The sequence below is a fragment of the Pholis gunnellus genome, assembly GCF_910591455.1.
Source record: "Pholis gunnellus genome assembly, chromosome: 1".
Taxonomy (NCBI): Eukaryota; Metazoa; Chordata; class Actinopteri; order Perciformes; family Pholidae; genus Pholis; species Pholis gunnellus.
In genome coordinates, this window is record NC_136528.1 from 8,374,041 (window position 1) to 8,395,234 (window position 21,194).

The 21,194-nt window shown below is 41.5% G+C and overlaps 2 protein-coding genes across 3 annotated transcripts in view; one reads left to right on the forward strand and one right to left on the reverse strand.

The window, feature by feature from the left end:
• The window catches only part of mapk8ip1b (mitogen-activated protein kinase 8 interacting protein 1b), a gene marked incomplete at its 5' end in the record, with an annotated part of 40,873 nt that extends 32,399 nt beyond the window's left edge, over window positions 1–8,474 (forward strand). Inside the window, 8 exons of the mRNA XM_079166049.1 lie at window positions 391–1,545; window positions 3,672–3,747; window positions 4,391–4,563; window positions 4,783–4,886; window positions 5,703–5,819; window positions 7,423–7,493; window positions 7,805–7,903; window positions 8,137–8,474. Coding sequence (XP_079022175.1) covers window positions 391–1,545; window positions 3,672–3,747; window positions 4,391–4,563; window positions 4,783–4,886; window positions 5,703–5,819; window positions 7,423–7,493; window positions 7,805–7,903; window positions 8,137–8,209 — 1,868 coding nt within the window. The 3' untranslated portion in view covers window positions 8,210–8,474. The remainder of the gene's footprint in view (window positions 1–390; window positions 1,546–3,671; window positions 3,748–4,390; window positions 4,564–4,782; window positions 4,887–5,702; window positions 5,820–7,422; window positions 7,494–7,804; window positions 7,904–8,136) is intronic.
• Window positions 8,475–13,515: 5,041 nt separating this feature from the next.
• LOC306707102 (N-acetyllactosaminide alpha-1,3-galactosyltransferase-like) lies at window positions 13,516–17,862 on the reverse strand. 2 transcript variants are annotated; one of them, XM_079174412.1, is made up of 5 exons: window positions 17,721–17,862; window positions 17,108–17,182; window positions 16,880–16,975; window positions 15,328–15,465; window positions 13,516–14,428 (listed from the first exon to the last, which is right to left on the reverse strand). In XM_079174412.1, exons 1-5 carry the CDS (start codon window positions 17,747–17,749, stop codon window positions 13,744–13,746), a joined length of 1,023 nt encoding a protein of 340 aa, XP_079030538.1. In that variant the 5' UTR covers window positions 17,750–17,862; the 3' UTR covers window positions 13,516–13,743. The 2 variants fall into 2 exon arrangements, with proteins under 2 accessions (XP_079030538.1, XP_079030539.1); XM_079174413.1 differs by lacking the exon at window positions 16,880–16,975.
• Window positions 17,863–21,194: the final 3,332 nt, after the last annotated feature.

The following is a 21,194-nucleotide window of genomic DNA, read 5'->3' on the forward strand; positions in this document are numbered from 1 at the left end:
ATATATCTAAATATAATATATATAATATTTATGTAATCGTATCTTCATCATCTTCATTGGCTTCAGTGCTACATCATCAACAGGGAAAATATCAAGCCTGGATTTGCTGGCGATGGATTATGACATAACACGTCCATCGTCTTCTCCTGGCTGCACTGCAAATTTGACGAGTAATCTGGATTACCTAACCATTTGTACTTTTCTCTCCTCCTGTTTTCTGCATTTGTTTCCATGTCTGCCCTCATGTCTGCCTGTGCGTTTGTTTGTCCGTCATGTCTGCTTTCCTGCATCACGTGTACTTACTCTGTGCGTGTGTCTGGCCCTTGTGGGTGCTCGTGTGCCTGCGTGTGCGTCTGTGCGCGTCGTCGCTTGCGTCTGCTCTCCCTCCAGGCGAGCTCACCCCTCCGCGCGAGCACAGCTGTCTGAGCGACGAGGACAAGGTGCAGGGCGGGGGAGCGCAGACCAAAGACCGCGGGACGTCCACCGACGCCCCCTGCAGACACAGCCACACCTCCGGACACTCGCAAGGCTCGTCCGCGACTCGCTCCAAGCTTCAGGAGAAGCCGCCGGCGCCGCCCCCGCCGCAGAACTACACGCCGGCTCCTCTGTACCCAGCGGGGAAGGCGGATGAAGACGAGCCCCACCGGGAGAGGATCCGCTACCACACGGACGTCCATCTGGAGCCAACGGAGGAGATCTACCTAACTCCCGTGCAGCGCTCCGCAGACCCTCTAGACACCCCCAACGCGCAGGACCGGCCCTTCCTCTCGCAGCAGACTGAGCAGGGCCGCATGTCCATCAGCTCAGACACGGAGGGCCCGCCTCCATACCAGCCCCTCCCAGACCGGACAAACGCCTCCATCTACGAGGAGGACGAGGTCTACGTCCCCCCACCTTCATATTCTTCTTGCGTAGAGTCCCTCATCACGCCGCCCAGCATGGCTCGCTCCTCCCTCACGCTGGACCTCAGCCTGAAGGGGGCGGGAACGGGGGCCGGGGTCATGCTGAGACCCGGATCATCGGTGGAGTACGTGGACGCCACGGACGAAAGCTACTGCGGCGAGGATGAGGATGTGGACAGGATAATAATGGACGAAAGGATGAAGAAGGGGGGAGGAGCGGGGGATGGCGGTGGCAGCAGAGTCCCACTAAGAACTTCCATGAACTCGGAGGCCAGCGGCCTTTCGTATGACTCGGTCAAATACACTCTGGTGGTGGACGAGCACGCTCAGCTAGAACTTGTCAGCCTCCGGCAGTGTTACCAAGGCTACAGCGACGACAGCGACTCAGCCACCGTCTACGACAACTGCGTCTCCTCTCCCTACGAGTCGGCCATCGGGGAGGAGTACGAGGAGGAGGAGGAGGAGGAAGAGGAGGAGGAGGAGGAGGAGGAGGAGGATGATGATGATGAGGACGGCATTCAGATAGGAGGAGTGAGGAGAGAGGCGACGGCTTGTCTGTCTGAGGACTCCACTCCAGAGGGCGACCTGCACTTCTCCAAGAAGTTCCTCAACGTCTTCATGAATGGACGCTCTCGCTCCTCCAGTAAGTCACATTTTTTTATTTATTTATTTTTTTAAATGTTTATAATGGTAAAAAAATATATATTTGTATTAAAACCATGATAGCCATAACAGTCAGCTATATTGCTCAGCCAAGCATGTCATAAAAGAACATGTGTCAAAAGGGTTAATATTACAAAAATGTTAAAGTCACGGTTATTTTCTCACTGAGAGTTGGTGAAGGAACAAATGATGGTTTTCTTCCATTTGGTATTTTATTATTTTTGGTCATAATTATAAAAAATAAATGAGATAGCTGTAAATCTAAATTGAATTTACATGTTGTGTTTATGTTCTAACTAGAAAGACATACAGCACGCAAAGACATGCAAACTAAGACACTTTGTTGTGCATATGGAGTAGCCTCACAATACCTGTGACATCGCATCTTCTTTAAACATCAGTACTTTCTTCTTCATTGATCTTGCCTCCTCTTTGTCTCAGAGACGTGTGACAATGTGGGTATTTCTTAATACAGTGGAATTATGCGTGAAACAACCAAGAGGCACACGGATACAGCGGGCTATTTTTCCGTGTAATTCCATTTTCAAACGCAGAGTAACACAGCAGTGGACGCTGTCTGGACGAATTGGCAGCGCGGTGGGAAAGGCTGAGAGCGATGTGGCTGATGAAGCAGAGCCACAGAGATATTCAGGAGCTGGAATATTCTCGCACAGCACAGATCATCATCGGCATGACGTGTAACTCTGGATATTGTGGCGGTCTGTCTTACCGACTTAGCTTAAACTTCATCATGTAGAATCCCAACTGAAACTGGTTGGGGGACAGCATTTTAAATGTTATACCAGTGGCTTGACAACTGTCATTAACATGCCAGTTGTCCTAATTTAGGCTACAATACCCAGCACAGCTTGTAAATGTTGTGAATGAAAGCTGCAGTTTTTTTTTTGCTGCTTTGTTGATGTCGTTATCAGCATTCCGACAGCTGCGCACATTCAGGGCAGAAACCCAGCTGGACGTTGAGGTGGCCTGCTGGGTGGAGGGACACTGAGCCAAAAGCAGCTTGCGGTTTCATGTATTTGCCTCTCTTCCCCTCTGTTGTCCAGACTGATCACACATTCGAAAAAAGAAAAAAAAAAAAGTTAGCTGAGTCTTGTGGCAGACATTAAAACAATGTCAGTCCTTGAAATGCTATTTGGAAAGGACTGAGGAAAAGAAGCAATAACACAGGCAGTGAGACATTTATGTTCTCTACTTTCATTCAGCTGAATCGGCTGAATATTTTCGGCGCCACCATGTGTATTTTGACCGCTATAATCCGGAAGATTTTCAGATCCCTTTTCGTTGGCGGACATTGTTGACCGTCACCTTTGGTGTTCTGTATTAAACGCAAGTCTTCTCGAACAAGTCCGTGCGAGCAGTATTATGAAAAGAGTGCTCCCAATTTAGCATTGCGCTCCAATCAAAATCCACGCATGCATGCTAGTATAGCGCCTCGAGCAGCAAGCTTCAAGCAGAGAAACCAAATAGTTTATAGGAAACGAGGGAGAGGAGGGAGAGGAGGGTCCTTTCATGAAGGATTGTAGGACTCACCTTCATTAGGCTGACTCTCACCTTGGGCCAGTCATTGACCCACATTGTGTGTGTGTGTGTGTGTGTGTGTGAGTGTGTGTGTGTGTGTGAGAGAGAGAGAAGCAGCCAGCCTTCTTCTTCTTCATATGAAAGAGACGGACAGAGATTTGTTCATAATGTATGTGTGGTCATTTCCTCTAATAGCCCTCGCTGTGCTCTTGGGATGCCGTCCACGTGTTTCGCGGACTCATTAGACACACTAACGCAGTTTATCTGAGCAGAGCAGTGTGTGTGGGGGGTGTAACGGATGTCTCAGGGAAATGTAGGTAGAAATACACAAAGCTCATCTGTTTCACGCTTCATTAAAGTGTGATTCATAGGTCCTATTAGGTCCTATAGGCTGCATGGGAGCTTTAAAGGAAACACAGTGAGCCTTAATTGTGTTTTCTGTGTGTATGTGATGGACTTTTGTTGCAATTTGAAGTGAAGGTCCATCATCTTTTGGCCAGCGGATTGCAGAGGCTGGCACTCCTCACTGCTTTATGTAATTCTCTCTTGTCTTCTCTGGTTTTCAAGGTGCAGAGTCCTTCGGCTTATACTCCTGCCTCATTAATGGAGAGGAGCGGGATCAGAGCCACAGAGCTGTCTACAGGTGAGGAAGAACTGCATCATCCCAACATCCATTCTAAATGTTGCAACATTGATTGATGCAGTCATCAATTGATTCAGAGCAATGGTTGCAGAGTATGAAGTACAAAGAAGATAAAAAATACAATCATCAACATAAATACTTCCACAAAGTTAGAGCGTTGGTCAAAAATTCACATATAGCTTTTGGCTTAACCAACTGTAATAACACGATTATTTTAAATGTAGATGGGTGGTTTAAATATTACATTATGCATACATTCAAATGAAATGTCCCAGGTGGTTGTCATTACGAAGAGACCCTGTGATTCCTATACAGGCCTATAAATCTTCCATGAGACGGGTTGTAAACAAATACACGGTTCAGCTACATGGTCTAAATGTAGTTATTCAGAGGTGACTACGAGGGTCAGCGCACCTGAAATGTTCAGTATTCATATGTTCATTGTCAATGTTTAATAAGGAATAATCCCTCTGCACTCACAAAAGCTTGTCTGAATGTTCGTATCTCTATATAGAAACAGAGGGTTTTTTCCTTTAGACTGAGCCAACGGTCAGATAGACAACCTGTGTAAGGGTGTCATCCGGCTCATAAAAAGCCTGTGAGCTCCCTCAGATCCCTTGCATAACCCCATCCGTCGCTACAGGTTCGTCCCTCGTCATGACGATGAGTTGGAGCTGGAGGTGGATGATCCGCTGCTAGTGGAGGTCCAGTCGGAGGATTACTGGTACGAGGGCTACAACATGCGAACTGGTGCCCGTGGGATCTTCCCAGCGTATTACGCTATAGAGGTGACCAAGGACGCTGAGAGCTACAAAGGTACTGACTTTGCCGCGCTCATTAATTAATAAAGAAGGCTGACTATGAATGTGTTCGGAAAGATGCTACAATATGTACTGAGTCATTGGTACTGATCAACAACCCCATCAACTACAACAGATATATTATTGTCCCAATGCTGCTGTGAAAAAAACGGCTCGTTAAATGTGCTACAAAACCTGGATTTTAAAGCGACAATAAATTGTGTTTCCTGTGCAGTGAAGAGCAGTGACTGGATGGACGGATACCAGCTGAAGTTCCTGGGCTCAGTTCAAGTGCCCTCCCACAAAGGAAACGATGTTCTGTGTGCAGCTATGCAGAAGGTACGAGACCCATGTTGTGCACATTAGTGTGTGTGTGTGTGTTTGTGTGTGTTAAAGCATTTGACTCTAAAAGGCGCAATGTGTAGTACCTGGTTACCTGCTCCAGAGAACTAGGGGGCAACATTTCACCACTGGGTCCATGCAATCTGAATTTACAGTCTGGAGTCACAGCGAGCTGGTGGAGTATTAGGTCTAACCATTGACTGTATATAAGAAGTGGACAAATTCATCGTGACCAATTGGTTTGTGAACTGCCCCTTTGAAGCCTTCAGTTCGACGATTTCGCCGTCGCCATCTTGGATTACGGCCGTCACCATGTTGTTGTTTTTGCAAGCAATAAACGGAATTTACCATATTTGTAATGCAGATGAGTGATGTAGAAACACAGATAAACTGTGGCATGTTATTGTATCCTGTTTGTATCTTCTACACAATGTATCTTTAGAGCATGAAGTGTGTCCACACTGGAACAACTAAATGAACGGGGAAACATGTAGACTGCACCTTAAGAAAGTGATGTCATCGTTCCACAGTGCAGCACGCAACAAAAATAAAGGAGCCTCTTGTTCGGCAACATTTCAATTGAAGAATTAATGTAATATTGCATAGGATTGACATATTACACTAGCTTCCTGTTAAGTTTTCAAACTTTTAGATTGACAGTTTGACTATTTCCAATACAGGACACTGTCAACATAGTATTACGTCTGTATTATCCTCCAGTATAGAAGTGGATTACAGGATAAAATGATCTTTTTTAGAGTTTTGTGCTTTTTACATCAGCAAAGAGAGTCACCTCTTCTGTTTGTTCTTCAGATTGCCACCAACAGACGGATGACAGTCAAGTACAACCCGCCTTCCTCCTGCATCCTGGAGATCAGTGTGAAAGGCATCAAGCTTGCAGTTCAAGAGGATTATTACGCCCATGATAGAGTGAGTGCTCAAACCGTCCTTTTGTCTGTCTAATGCGAAATAGATCTCCATGAGGTTTTGTCAAGTAAAAGCTCGTCCTCACACCAGAATCCCATCGAACTATTGAGGCATGTCGCCCCCATGTGGCTGCTAATAGAGACTGCAGGCAAAGTTGTTACTTCAGTATTTCCATTTTGAGTACTTTTCAACCTCTATTCCTCAACATTTCAGAGAGTAACATTGCTCCAATACATTTGTGTAACAGTTGTAGTCACTTCTTACTTTTCAGATGCCGAGCATGTGATAAATTAAGATAAATGATATACACATACAAGTTCCATCTCCACATGGGCTTATGAAACACAAAATATATCGTAGCGGTGAAGCAACATTTGTCAGAAAAGAACTTTTAAAATCTTACATTTTGTCTCCAATCCCAAACTCTTCAACTATAATTTAAAACTTTTTTATGATCACTCAGAGAGATTAAAGACATTTTAAGTACAACCCACAAATTGCCTTCAGTCTAACCTACCATTGATTCAACTTGTTTGTTGTTTGTTTGGTTAATAGCTCTGAATGAAACTCTACATACTTTTGGTCAAATTGTGGTTCACATAAGGCTCTACATAATTTTTTTTAATGAGCTATTTTATGAGACATGTCTACAACTTGGATTTGTAAACATCAACAAACCATTTTTCTTTGTTAATAAGTTAGAACTTATAGACATATTGCACAGTAACGTGTTTTAAATAGTAAAAAGTGCATTATACAAAATAAAAGTTACCTAATTGGACCAGGAAAGTCAATCCAAACTGTCCCAAATAAAGATCTTTCTAGTGAGCCACTGTTCAGATAATAATACCTTTTTCACTAATCACAATTCCCAGAAGAATATCAGAGGGGTGCTATAGTACTTTTTAGTATTTTAGTCAATCTACAACTGCAATATGCTGCTTACATCTTAATTATAAAGTAATAATAATCAAAATGTTGTCGTTCCACTACGGTCGCAGTAAACACTCGTTGGGAATTCAAACAAAGACGTATGTAAACTAAGTAAAATGACATAAAAGTAACGTAAGTGCGGATAACGCGTAACTTTAAAACGCTACTTTGGGTCACAAACACTTATCTCGTAGTTGAACGTGTTTGTTTGACCCACTAACCTCCCTCCTGTCCTGTGTGTTTTATACTTCGTCATCACTCTCCTGGAGCATTTTCTGCTTCATAATATATTGTATTTACTTGAGTGCTGTTTCATACAGATGCTGAAGGGTGTCTTGTGCGTCGCTACTAAACACAGAGGGGCTCGACAAAGCGTCTGTATTCAACGCCCTGGAAATGAGATCAGGATGTAATAATACAACACTCAGAAAGGGGTCATTGTGCATAATGAGTACTTTTACTTTTGTACGTTGTGCTGTCTATGATTTTGTTCTTTTGGACTTTTGAATGTAGGACTCTCACTTGGTTTATAAATATTTAACATTCATTCCATACAGACATACTGTATAATGGGGCAAATACGTGTGTGTTTTGTAATAAGTAAGTTTAGAGCGAGCGGCCTTCTTGATGTTAATCAGACATTTATTTTGCCTCTTTTCTGTCCCGATCACAGAGTAACGAGTGCAGCCACTTCTTCCAGTTAAAGAACGTCTCCTTCTGCGGCTACCACCCTAAAAACAGCAAGTAAGTAAAGGCAGAAAACGCAGGGACTGCAATGCCAGGTCACATTAACAGTGCTGTCTGACTCGGACAAAAAGAAACAAGGGGATGCAAACTGTAACGTTTTTACCCTCTGCTAGTGTTCATCTGCATTAACTTACCACAAGGCGTCGCTAGAAACTAACAAGTGTACCAGACTTCAGACACTGCACCTCTTCACTGCCTACTGATCAAATGTGAAACAGCAAATTATTTTTGAAACATGAAAGAATACAGTATTCAAAGAACGAACGGTGAATGACTCCCCTCATCTGTATTCCCTGTCTTCTCCGCAGGTATTTTGGTTTCATTACTAAACACCCGGCAGACCAGAGATTTGCCTGCCACGTGTTTGTGTCTGAAGACTCCACTAAACCTCTTGCCGAGTCAGTAGGGTGAGTTCAGTGAATTAACTCTTAGTTATTCATTCTTTGTATGGAGGAGGTGGGTGGGTACTTCAACTCTGCTGAAAGGCAACGATTTAATGTTGTTAGAAAGAGCTGATCTGTTGCAGATCACTCATTTGTTCTTGAAAACTATATATATATCTGTAATATCTAAAAATACAAACATCTAAATCTGGGCGAGTTCTAGAAGCGACTGAAGTTCATGTCTTTGTTTTTTTCAGGAAAGCCTTCCAGTTGTACTATAAAGAGTTTGTGGAGTTCTCGTGCCCAACAGAGGACATCTACCTGGAATAGCCCTGCCCTGCCTTCAACCACAGCTCTGTACAGTGCACTGTATCATAACATAATGTTGCATGAAGGACAGTCATATCTAAAATAAAGAGAAAAAAAACAAAAAAAAAGAACACACGTGACAAACAAGCAGGAAAAGAAAGGAGCCCGTGTTGGAACTGTGGTGAAACCTCTGTGCGGCAAGAAAAAGATGGAAACGAACCAAAGGAGGACCGCTTTGAGATAAGGAACATACGCTAAATGGAGTCGGGGGGGGGAGGTGGTGACTGTAGGCTGTCTGTTGGAAAGCACAAACATTGTATCACTGCAGCCTTGGCAGCACTAGTTAGCCTGTAGCGACATCTCAGCAGGTGCAGCTCTGAAAGCCCAGCAGCCGTAACTGGACTACACCAGCTTGCATTTGCACTTGACAAAGAAAAAAAAGAAAGGTTGACATTTGGAAACACATGATGAGTTTGTCTGAGCATGAGGGGAGGTGTATATTTACTAAGAGATGCCCTCACACTGTACACAATGTACACTAGGTGACAGAAACCTTTGCAAACTTTTCATCAGCTTCTATCGGTACTCTAGTGCTAAGCTAAACAGCTCCCACAATGTTCCCAGTAAAGCTGTTAGTTCTAAATTCCTAGCCACACTGTGCTTTTTTAACTGTGTTCTAACTAGGTATAAAATCAGTGACGAAGCTGTTGAATGACAGGGGGGGGGGGGGGACAAATCTGGCTTAGGCTCTTTCGGTGGTTCAAGACGAGATCCGACATCCAGAATTCTCCTTTGTGTGGTGTTTCTAGAAACTTGCTCCTCATAGTTTTCCACACCAGAAGTATGAAACGCTCTCAGTGTGGCGACGATGGGATAATGAGGCTGAGCCTCGGCACAGTAGGTACGGGTGCTGACAAGGGAGTGTCTTCATATCTTCACTAGTAGTGCCTCTTTTTCATCAGATCATTGTGACCTTCCTCAGTGAAACATTATCACATTTTTAAGGGATCGCCATCGACTGTGTGTTGAGTTTGAAGAGTTTGAATGCAATTTGCGATGGAGTATGTTTGATGGGACTTGCGCGCAACCGCCCCGCCCCCCCCCCCCCCCCAGTGCACTACATTTGCTGTGCTGTACCTGTGATGTCACAGGTCATATTTCAGAACACTGAAATCGTGCCAACACGGGGCCTTTATGTCTATGTAATATGTATTAGCACATAACCCTTCAAAGTGCGGTCCGCGGGCCAAAGGCGGAAACATTTTGTGCGACCCCCGAACGCGACCTGAAATGCATGCGTTGTATTTGAATCGTCCATGGCCCTTTTCAGTACTTTACCTTTCCATAGTCTACATTTAATACACTGCTCGGCTACTGTGCCCCCCCAGGCACTGTAACTTTGTACCAGCTATGTTAAATAACATACACAACTTTGAAACAAAACAATGTAAAATGCCAAGGAAAGCCACACAGACATTATTTTTTCTTTGCTTATGAATATGTGACTGAACTACAGACTTAAGCCAAGCTGCAACAAATAGTTGATTCATTGATTAGTTTATTGACCGAAATAGATTTCAGTTAACTTTCAAGTAAAAATGTCAAACAATCCCCAGGTTTAGCTTCTCAAATAAGGACATTTGCTGCTTTTCTTGGTCTAATGCGATAGTGCACTGTGAAGTGGGTCTTTCTAGGTTTTGAATTGCGTTGATTTTTCTTGCATGGTGTGTTAAGATACCACCATTCAATGATCATAACAAAAAAAGCAAAGGATTTCAACTATTTCCTTTTTTTAATATCATCCTGGGTCCAGCACGGGTACAGCACAGATGTTATTCAAACAAAGTGTGCGTCCTACATCATTTATCACAAACACTCATTTCTAACAGATTATTTGATGTGATCTATATTTAACGGAAGATTAAATATCTGTAAAAGAAAGATTAATTAATGAAGGATGTGAAAAATTGTCCGTTCAGGCATCTCGCCAGTCCCCATGGTTTCTTCCTTTCAACAACAACAACAACAACAATGGAAAAATCTGGGAAAAAATGAAGTGGTCTCCTGTTGCTGATCAAAGCCATCGTGCAGCATCAAGAGAGCAACGCTGACGTTTATGAGTTCCCTTCTCAAGAGCCAATCAGGCAGATAGGAGAAACTGTACTGTAGCGGGGGCTATACAAAGGGTGTATAGACATGCCATATATATATATATATATATATATATATATATATAAATAATTTAATATCTGTAATTATAAATATGACATTGTATGGATTCAACATGTAGTATGTGAAATTGATCTTTATTTTGGATTTCTTTCTCCTTTTTTTAGGTGTGAATTATTCTTTATTTAAAAATGTTAATGCAGATCGTGGTGTCCTGTCATTATTACATTTATACTCACTGTATTTGTGAGGTCCCGGTGTTGATTCTCAACGAATGAGCCGGCACCAGTGATGTCACGGCATCCCGACATCTCAGCAATTACCCTGGTGAGTAAAACGTACGTCACAGCTGACTTGTGAGTGGGAAACTAATGAAGTAACTCTACTGAAGCTGTGTTTTCACGTGTTGTAATTAAACACATTCTTGCTCTTTCGTAGCTGTTCGTAGTGACAACTTTTACCGCACGACTTTTATAAAGTTTATTTTTCTGCATTCTTCCCTTATTTAGAAGTGGACTCAAACTGGGTTTGTTGCGGAACATGATCAGCGTCTTTGACCACGAGGCCACCTTGTCTTGTCAGTGTGTGCTCCTAAGAAGAGGATTGTTTGTTTGTGTTTGAAAATCTAAGCAGGTCCATAGCTACAGAAAAGAGAATATCCCGAATTGAGGCTTTCTCAAAGATGAACTTTTCCTTTGAACTAAATCTAATTAATAGTCAGACTTATAGGACAAATTTACCGTGAATTCTGATGAATTAGAAGTTGTTTTAAACAAAAAAAAACGTCAATTTTGGCAATCCATCCGACTTGTCTTCCTGTTTTTATTTGTGACATACAGCTGGGTTTCCTGGACGAGAAGATCAGCTTCATTTGTTTGCATCAGGATCTGCTGTCTGTCTGTCTGTCAGTAATATTCCTCCTCCAGGTTTGGCTGATAAGGATATTCAGAGTCGGGTGGCAGAGGAAGAGGGAGGGGCATCTCACCATAATCTGCAGCAACACATTCACACAATCAGGTGTGATGTTTTATCAGTGTTTGTCTACAAACCATGTGGTATCTTGTTTGTTTTGATTCATATGAAGTATCCTCCATGAATTTATATATGGCTGCCTTACCATCAATAACGCTGTAATGCTGTTTGAGGTTGGGGTCAAAGAGCAGCTCTAACTCTGCTTCATCAGCTCGGCTAGAAGAAGACACAACACCAGATGAAAACAGTGACAGTAACGGCATCGCTAACCTGAACGTAATGTCTGTGTTCACATGATAATCTACGAACAGTAATCTGAGAGAGGAACGGCAGGTAAAAGGTAAGAGGCTTTGTGTCCTCCTTTTATTCGTCTACGACTTTGTCACTCCCCCCTGCAGCCATTGCTCCCTCACTTCCCCAATGCATTTCTTAAATATGCTTTCAGGGAGGGTTCTAGCAGAATGTGTTTGAAGGGAAAGTTTGAATTTGATAAAAATACATTCAAATCAATGTTTTAACTAAAATGAATTGATTTCTTTAGTAATAAGCTGTGTAATAAGCGGGAGGATTTACAGTGAGCGAGTCATGATTGAAAAATCCTGCTCGCCCTATCTGGGTTCATTTTCATGCTTCTAACAGAAGTAAAGCAGACCTACCTGCCCTGTAGGGGTGCAGAAAAACCTCCATCAAACACAAAGGAGATCACGAGGAGAGCCATAATGAGTTTACTGATCACGGCTGGCCGCATTGTGAACAGGACGCCTTTCGCAAAACACTGCATTGCCTCACAAGAAAAGCCAGATTCTAGAATGAACTATTAGATGAAGTCTTCAAAAAAAAACAAGAAAGAAAACATTCTGAGACATTCAGCTATTTACACAAAATCACACTGAACTGAACGCAGAAACTACAAGCAGCACATTTCTCAGTTGTGAAACAAAGAAATCCATCCTGTTTTTGTGATGGTTATTAAAGGTTAGGTACCTATCCCGAGTGGTATGCTACTGTTGTTTAGTGGTATATATACCTCGAGTGGTATGCTACTGTTGTTCAGTGGTATATATACCTCGAGTGGTATGCTACTGTTGTTCAGTGGTATATATACCTCGAGTGGTATGCTACTGTTGTTTAGTGGTATATATACCTCGAGTGGTATGCTACTGTTGTTCAGCAGTAGGTACCTATCCCTCTAGTTGTATGTCAGTACTTTTCCAACGGCACACTGTTTGCTGAATACAGGTTCCGCTTGAAAGTGGTAGTCCACTGTCAGACAGGCACACTAGTGCCGTCTCTTGATGCATATGCATATTTAATGTCAATTGGTTTGATTCACGAACAGTAATGCCGTAAATGTATTTGTTTTACTTTATTGACAAAGTAGCGCAACACAGCGTCTTAAATAAAGGAATGTATCTATTTCATCTCATCCATTTTCTTGTTTGGATATATGAAAGGCTTTTTAAATGACAATAAAGTGATTTAGTATTTGCTGATGTGCCCTGAAACTGATATTATGGCCAATGTATGTGTGTGTGTGTGTGTATGTATATATATATATATATATATATATATATATATATATATATATATATATATATACATACATACATACATACCACTGATATGAATGGCATACCACTCTGATTCAATGGCATATACCACTTAGAATGAGCAGTATATGTACTGTATATATGAAGTTGATGCAGGGACATGACTTTTTTCATTGGTTTTTGGACTACGGTTTCAAGCCTCGAGTTTGCCATCTTGGTTTTTGGTTTTCACCAATTTGATTTTTTGGTACCAGAAGTGACATGAGAGGGTGGAGTGAAGTACAACTGAACGCTGAATAAGATATTTTCAGGAAAACCAATTTACACAATTACCTTTCATGAACTCACGTACTGTGAAAGGGTTAAAGTCGAAACATGGACAACTGCCAGACCAGACAACGCTGTGGTAGCAATCTGTCACTCACAAGATAGCCATACCCTCTTCTGTCGTCTTTTTTACTGTAAACAGGACCATAATTGACTAAATGAACATCATGCTGCATTGAAGAAGACTTGAAAAAATGTTCTCATGAACTTCTATACAACCGTATTTCTTTTTCTCAACCAGAGGAACTGCCCAGGTGGTAGTAGATAGTAGTATTGCTCAGAACGTGAGATATAAAACATGATACATCACTTGGTTTAATATATATTTGAACAACATAACATAAGAACAATTCTTAATTTACAGGTACAATTATTTTGTTTAAAAACATTTACCGAAGACATCTTTAAAATATTTAATAACTACAATTTGACATGTCTTTTGTCAGCATAATCCTTGTTACACATTCTTGTACACAAAAACAATCATTAATATTTACATGAGTTGGATTTTCAGGAAAGTTGTTTCTTCTAGCCACTCTACTGAGTACGAAGTGTGTCATAATGTTTTGGAGCCCATATTAGGCGGGTGACTTTTATGTCACTTTTGTCATTGATAACCGGGTCCCAGCAGTACTCAGGTGAGAGCAGCTTGCTTGGTTTGTGAAGCCAAAAGTACTTGTTTAGATGACTCTCATCATGCCACAAAGCCTCCACGTTGTTTAGTTTGTCCTCCATGATACTCAGAAAGCAGTAGTCTGCCAAATCCCTCACATTTGCACACAAGCCTCCAAAGATAGCAGCATGGTAGTAGTAATCTCCGGTTTCCATATATGCCTTGGATTTGGGGTTTCTGTCATAGGTGAACCTAGCCTTTGGAAGTTTGTAAAACCACGCGTGTACTAAAGCCACAGAATCCCCCAGAACCTCTGGGCCAAATCTTCCCTTAAACTCCTGATCCACGTCAAAGCAGAAGACATAATTGAAGTGGTGACGAATCTCTAATTCTATGGCATCTGATATAGTTTTCATGCGCATCATAGAGATGTCCTGCCACCTGGAGTGCTTTTCCACCTGGATAACCTTCAGCCTTCGCTGAGGAGCGAGCTCGATGATCGGCACCTTATCTGCTTCATCTGTGAACACGTAATATGTCACTTGTAAACCCAACATAAAATGTTTTTCTGCAGAGGTAATGAAAGTTCCGAGGTAGGCATCCAGGTACCTTAGGTAGAGACGGAGAGATAAACAATTATTATGATTAGAAAAATGTTACAAAAAATTACCAGAATAAACAGTTATGTTTTTTACGTCAATATTCAGGCTGTTCTCATCCACCATTTGTACTTCGTACATAATTCGTAAATTATGCGCCGTAATTCTCAGGTGTCCGAATTTATTTGTCACGTAGCTTGCGTACTTCAGTAATGGCACTTCCTTAGTTACTTTAACCCGAACGACGATATTTTCCTAAACCTAACTCAGTAGTTTCCCGTGAAGACGGACGTTTATTTTGAAAAGTCTGTATGCATGTAACTGGCGGGTATTGACATGTGTTGCTAGCTTTAGTAGGAAATCACACAAAAAAGTAAGATAACGTACGAACCGTTGTATGAGGATATATTGCATTATTTGAGACAACTGCTATATGTGCTCACGTTTGCTGATCTTTTATTTTAACACTACGGTCATTACTTTGAGCTTGAACTCAACCTCAGTTGTCCTCCATCCCTCTATTTCTGCAGGCTGTCATGTGTGCTACATTTCCATGATGGTTTTTATATAGAAGTGCACGTATGACGTATTGAATGTGAACACAACTGAAGGGAGAGTGAAGTAAAACGTTTTTCTTTTAATATCAAGCATCGCACTACCATCCATATTTAGTAAGGCTGAATGCCACATAATACAATGCCTTCTCACACTTCTCACATTTCCTTCCTTTCTTTACAGTTTGTTATTCAGCCCCAACTGACCTAGCTGTATCCTGTTCATGTGGATTCAGGGTTTCTTTATCTCCACTCAGGTTGGTAATAAGTGTTCATAATACCAAGTGCTACCGGATTCAGACTGAAATGCTAGTGTGGAAGTGCTGGTATTTTCACGATGACAGGAGAAACATACTTTCCCACAGCAAACACGGTGAGGGCCACAGATGACTGGCTTTGGATGTGTTTTTGGTCGAAAAGATTGGGGTCAAACATGCCTTCCCAGATGATAGGAGCTTTCCAAGATGTGATTGTTTGAACCTGTGGTCTTGCCCTGAAATAGAAAATGAAAACAAAGATATATGTTAAACAGCCATATGGGGAGGAGATCACAAAGCAAACAGACTTCTCCCGATCTTCTGCCCAGTACTTCACTGGAACCTGGCTAGAAAGCCTATCCCGATAGTACACTACAGCTGCTGGGCGTCCCACTTCGCAGAGCAGAGCGTCCCCGTTTCCCTCACGTGGCTCCTTTCCTTGCGTCTTAGTCCCTCCCACCAGGGATGCATGGAGAGACGCAAGGAAACCATGCGAGGAGAGACCAAACGAGGAAATATGTTTTAAGAGACATCCTTTCCTCAGTAGCCGTCTGTTTCTGATGACGGAGGATCAGCTGATCACGGCTGGATCAGCTGTCAGTCGGCTTTAACAGCTGGAGAGACTTTTGAGAAGTTTGTTTGTTCACATGATCACTGTACTTAATAATAGTAACTAATAATACTAATAACTAATAAAGACACACAGTAATCATCACTGTAGAGGTGTTTTCTCTCTGTAGTCTGTTAACAAACTGTGTCTGTGTTCTGTTCATAAGCGCAGGATCGATTTCTACCGGCGGAATGCGATCGTCTTATTTATGACTTATTTGCGTCGGTACGTTTTGAAATTGTGACTGTGACGTCATTATTAATATCACCCAGAATATGATTATTGTTTCTCTTAAATTATATAACTCAAACACTCAGGAATGATCAGCCTCACGTAACTGAATGAAATGATGATAAATGACAACTTTTTTGATGACAACTTTTTTTCTATCAAATAATTTTGTATTATTTTTCAAGTATATTTTTCAAGTATTTTCCAGCTTCTGAAATGTGAGAATAGAGAACAGTAGCATACCACTCGAGGGATAGGTACCTATCACTGAACAACAGCATACCACTCCAGGGATAGGTACCTACCACTGAACAACAGTAGCATACCACTCGAGGGATAGGTACCTATCACTGAACAACAGCATACCACTCCAGGGATAGGTACCTATCACTGAACAACAGCATACCACTCCAGGGATAGGTACCTATCACTGAACAACAGCATACCACTCCAGGGATAGGTACCTACCACTGAACAACAGTAGCATACCACTCGAGGGATAGGTACCTATCACTGAACAACAGCATACCACTCCAGGGATAGGTACCTATCACTGAACAACAGCATACCACTCCAGGGATAGGTACCTACCACTGAACAACAGTAGCATACCATTCCAGGGATAGGTACTGTTGGGGATTCCACCTCGGGCAAAGAGCCCACTGTATAATCTGACTCCAAAAGTTGTGCAGTTATCATTTTCATAAATCTCTCTATGACAGCCGTTGGGCTGTGTGTGTGTCAAAGTCCTTCAGATACATTTCCTTCATTTCTCAGTCTTTGCAGTCAAAACTAAAGAGATCTCTTACCCAAAGTTAAGCGTCTTATTTAAATTGATGCTCTGTCTCAGCAATTTTTCATTGGCCTCCAGCAGGTAGTCCACAGGGACGTTGTTCACCAAATTTCTAATAATGAAAAATGATCATCAAGTGACTAGAAGGAAATCCTTTTTAGTGACTCTTGAAAATTAATAAAATAGGCTGGAATATGTGCCCATATAGGTCTTTAAGAGCAATAATGATGACTTTTTTACTCACCTCAAATATAAAGTGAAGCCGACAACGAGCAACAAAAAACAGCAGACGATTGTGCCACTCCTTTCCTTGAGGGCACTAAAACAATGCAAAAGCAAAAAAAGAAAAAGAAAACAAGTTTGACGTTATACTGAACATACCGAGATATTGCCCAGCTGTATGCGGGAGAAAGACACAAGTTGCTGAAGAACATGGTGAAAGTAATGTTACGTTTTGTGAGAAACTCTGGTCTTTGATGTTACTAAAAAATATTTACCTTAAAAACTCGTACTTTATTGTACATACCTTCTATGTTTTGTGGGAGGACTATTCTACAGTTTTTATTATCTCCTTATCCAATTTTCCCAATTAAAAAAAAAACAAAAAACCGGGAAAAAATAATTTGGATGGATACAGCAGATTTAAAAGTTAAATTAGGAAAAACACTGTATGTCCAGAAACGATGTCCCCGGTCGCTCTGAATAATCCACAGACCTTACAGGGAAACTTTAATTAATAATTAATGTTTTTTTGTCAGTCGTTGTAATGAAATGAACCAATATTTAATATTTGTTTAATAATTGGAAATAATTCCACCACCAGATAATAAAAGCAAATTGAAACATGAGAGACATACCTTACAACTGAGAAAATATTCTGCTTCATTTTTCTTGTAAACAAACTCGTTGAAGGAGGTGAAGGTGTCTGCTGGCTGGTGAGTAAAAGGATACCTTAAATAGAAATCATACAGTCTACGCTGCATTGAAACCAGGAAAAGCATTCCCTACCCACTGTCACTCTAAACCAATAGGGTGAAGTGTGATGGCAGACATCTCCCTCTGGGTTCTACATCCTGTATCAGGGAGGTGATAAAAAGGGAGGGGCTACTTTGAAAAGGCTCAGGTTGGAACTGTAAGGTAATTTAAGGTCATAACTCTAACTTTCTCACTGACTCATGAGTCATGGGTTTTGTTTACCCTGTTTTACTGTATGTATTCTGACCGGAGATGTTAAGGCCCACTCTGGCATCTAGTTTATATGAATTGGGTAGCTGATCATCCCCCTGGCTGATCAGTTCACCTGAGTTATTTTGGTTGTTTTGTCTTTTCTTATTTTTTTCTATTTTCCCTTCTGAGAAGTGGAGCCTTTTGTAATTGTGTCCCTTGTCCCTGTAGGAGTTGCTCAGCCAAGGTGGTGGGGTTGGTGCCTGCGGGTGTTGGTGCCTCCCTTCGTGTGCTGTGTGGTTTGGTGTACCTCTGGTTCGGAACCCTCACGCGTGGTTGTGTGTGTGTGTGTGTGTGTGTGTGTGTGTGTTGTGTACACGTGTGATTGGGTTCCTCCTCTGTTGGGATCCTGACCTGTACTGGTCTGCCTCGCCATTGGTAAGTCGCAGCCCTGCACCTCTCTTTTAAATAAATGTATAAGGCTCTTTTATTAGTAGTTTGTGTGTAAAATGATCTGTGAACCACTGATTGTGTAATAATAAATTACATAATCGTAATACGTAATCACAGTCGATCTCCCTAGATACACCCAAACGACAAACAATGATCGTGTCGTGTTTAGGTATTGTGGGTTGTGTCAGACCATGTCAACCCTGGCGCCTTTTTTGCATATGATATCCGACCAAACCTGTTGAACCAGAATCTATTTGGGTCGAGTACGAAATCTGCTGGCACAATAAGTGCTTTTAACAATAGCAGTCATTGCTCCACTGTTAATTAAACTGAAGACGTGCATGTCTTAAAAAAAAACCTGAAAAACCTGCCTGGAAAATGTTTCTTGCGATGTGATCGGTCCCTCAGGAGACAGGGCTGCACATCAAAATACAACGATTAAAGTAATGGAGGCAAAGTCTGTAACAGGCAGATTCATGTGGTTCCTCTCCCACTGAGTGTAATCCAGGGTTTTGCAGAAACATTAATATTGAAGTTGTGTTTGTTGCCCACACGTGTCTGTGTGAAGGATTTTGTCCTTTCAGTTTAACTGCGGTCAAGCCAGCCTCAATTTTGAAAAACATGGTCAAGACGACGCCCACGTTGTTTTGCGGTATGTTTATATACTAGGCATTACGGTTAGAGAGTGTAAGAAGTGACTTCAAAATAAGAGCAATGTTTCAAAAATAAGAGCAATGTTCATTCAATAAGCCAGTTGATTAGAAAGGGCTTTAATTAGGCTGAAAAAAGATAATATACACCAAGATTCTGTATCTGCCATTATTTCTAGTTTTCTGAGAAGATGTGAGGTTGTGAGAGGATTACATGCAACAGGAGGCAGTGTATTCACAAAGGAAAGCTGAAGAACGTAAGAGGGCACCTGTAGTTTGAATACACTGAAAAGAATAAATCTGAGCGGATGTAAAGGTAGCATAATAAAATCTGTGATATGAACAATAAAACAATTAAGCTTGTACCTTTACTAGAACATATTTACTTTGAAGTTAGGGTTCTGCATTTTAGAATAGTTTGCATTTTGTCCTTCTCTTTTCTGTAATCCCAGCCCATTACCTTGGTTGTGTTTGTGTGTGTTTTAGTGTTTTTTACAACTTAAAAATGAAGACTAGTCATACTTGAGCTACATAATAACATTCATATCAGTGTACACAGTGCAGCACTGCTGCCCAGTTTGAAGAGCAAGAGGTGAATGTCAAAAAATAAGAAAATAAATTGTAAAATAAAGTGCAGTTTAGTCATGTTCCACATGAGGATGCTAGTGTCAAGTCTATCTCTGATGCACAACCACCTTCACACAAGACCTTCCTCCAATGCACGTGTTGTATACTGTGTGTGTGTGTGTGTGTGTGTGTGTGTGTGTGTGTGTGTGTGTGTGTGTGTGTGTGTGTGTGTGTGTGTGTGTGTGTATTGCAGGTGTTTTTCAGTGCAAAAAAGAAAGGTCATATTCCACAGCCCCTGAAATCAGAGACTTCACAGCCGCGTTGAAAGTCTTATTTTAGTAACATGTATTGTAAAATCCCATACATTTTGTAGGACACTACAGGTAAATCTTAGATATCGCCAAGAAACTTTAAATTACAAGTATTTTTGTATTTGTTTTCTGAAATGATGTTTGAATGTGCATATCTAATGGTAACCTTGAAACAAAACAGTAAGATAAACACCTAAATGTGTATTTTGAATTATTTCTTTCCACTAGTCTGAAAGAAGACATGTCATGGGAGCAAAATAGCCCAAACTCTCAAAATGTATTGGTAGTGTCTCGTCATGAATGACTTGATCAGATGCTCTAAAGCAGGGGTGTCCACACTTTTTCGGCTTGCGAGCTACTTTTAAAATGACCAAGTCAAAATGATCTACCTACATTAAAAATGCTAAATATCTATTTATTTCTATATATATGACTGCATGAACCCTTATGGCACAATACAATTCTGTACATTTTTGGTCATTACCTTACTCTGATGACTTGCACTGAATGGAATCAACCTGGTTTAAATATTCCGGACAGTAGCTGCTGGTAGCCAGCATCAAGCAGACTTCTATGATCATCAGTCATAGTGGAACGATATTTGGAATTAATATTCTTCATGTGGGAAAAGGCTGACTCACATAAATAAGTAGAGCCGAATAATGCAGTCAAGAAGGTGGTACATTTCCTCATGTTTGGTTACTAAAACTGTCCATGACAGCGTTGACATTTTTAATGCGAGTGAATCAACCTCAATATCTTCCTGAAATTTGCAGCACATAAATGTAGCGACTGGCTCGAGTAAAGCAAAGTCTTGAAAGCGTTTGTCAAACTCTGACAGACACTTGTCAATCTGCTCTGTGTAGCGCGCGCTGCTGTCAAGTTGCGCACACGCCTTCCGTTGCGTCTCCAGCTCTGACGCGAGGTTTTGGAAGTTCCCCAAATCATGGCGCTGCAGCTTTAGCTTCTTTAGTAGAAATAAATTGGAAGGCTAACTAATTAGCTCGCGGAGTTTTGCAGTAGCTCACGTTGTTGATCGCGCATACGTGGTGACTCGTGTATTAGAAAAGACGTGATCTCACACTGGCTGCACTGTACGTCAATCAAGTGGCAAATGCCATGAGGACGTCACATTTATTTTGAATGGCATGCGATCTACCGGCACTACCTCCGCGATCGACGTATT

Excerpts from the sequence above, each read along its gene's own strand:
- LOC306707102 (XM_079174412.1), bottom strand. The coding sequence starts at position 17,749 with ATGAAGCAGAATATTTTCTCAGTTGTAAG. Across the intron at positions 16,976-17,107 it reads GGCTTCACTTTATATTTGAG|AAATTTGGTGAACAACGTCC; the intron begins GTGAGTAAAAAA and ends TTTCATTATTAG. Across the intron at positions 15,466-16,879 it reads AATAAGACGCTTAACTTTGG|GGCAAGACCACAGGTTCAAA; the intron begins GTAAGAGATCTC and ends TTTCTATTTCAG.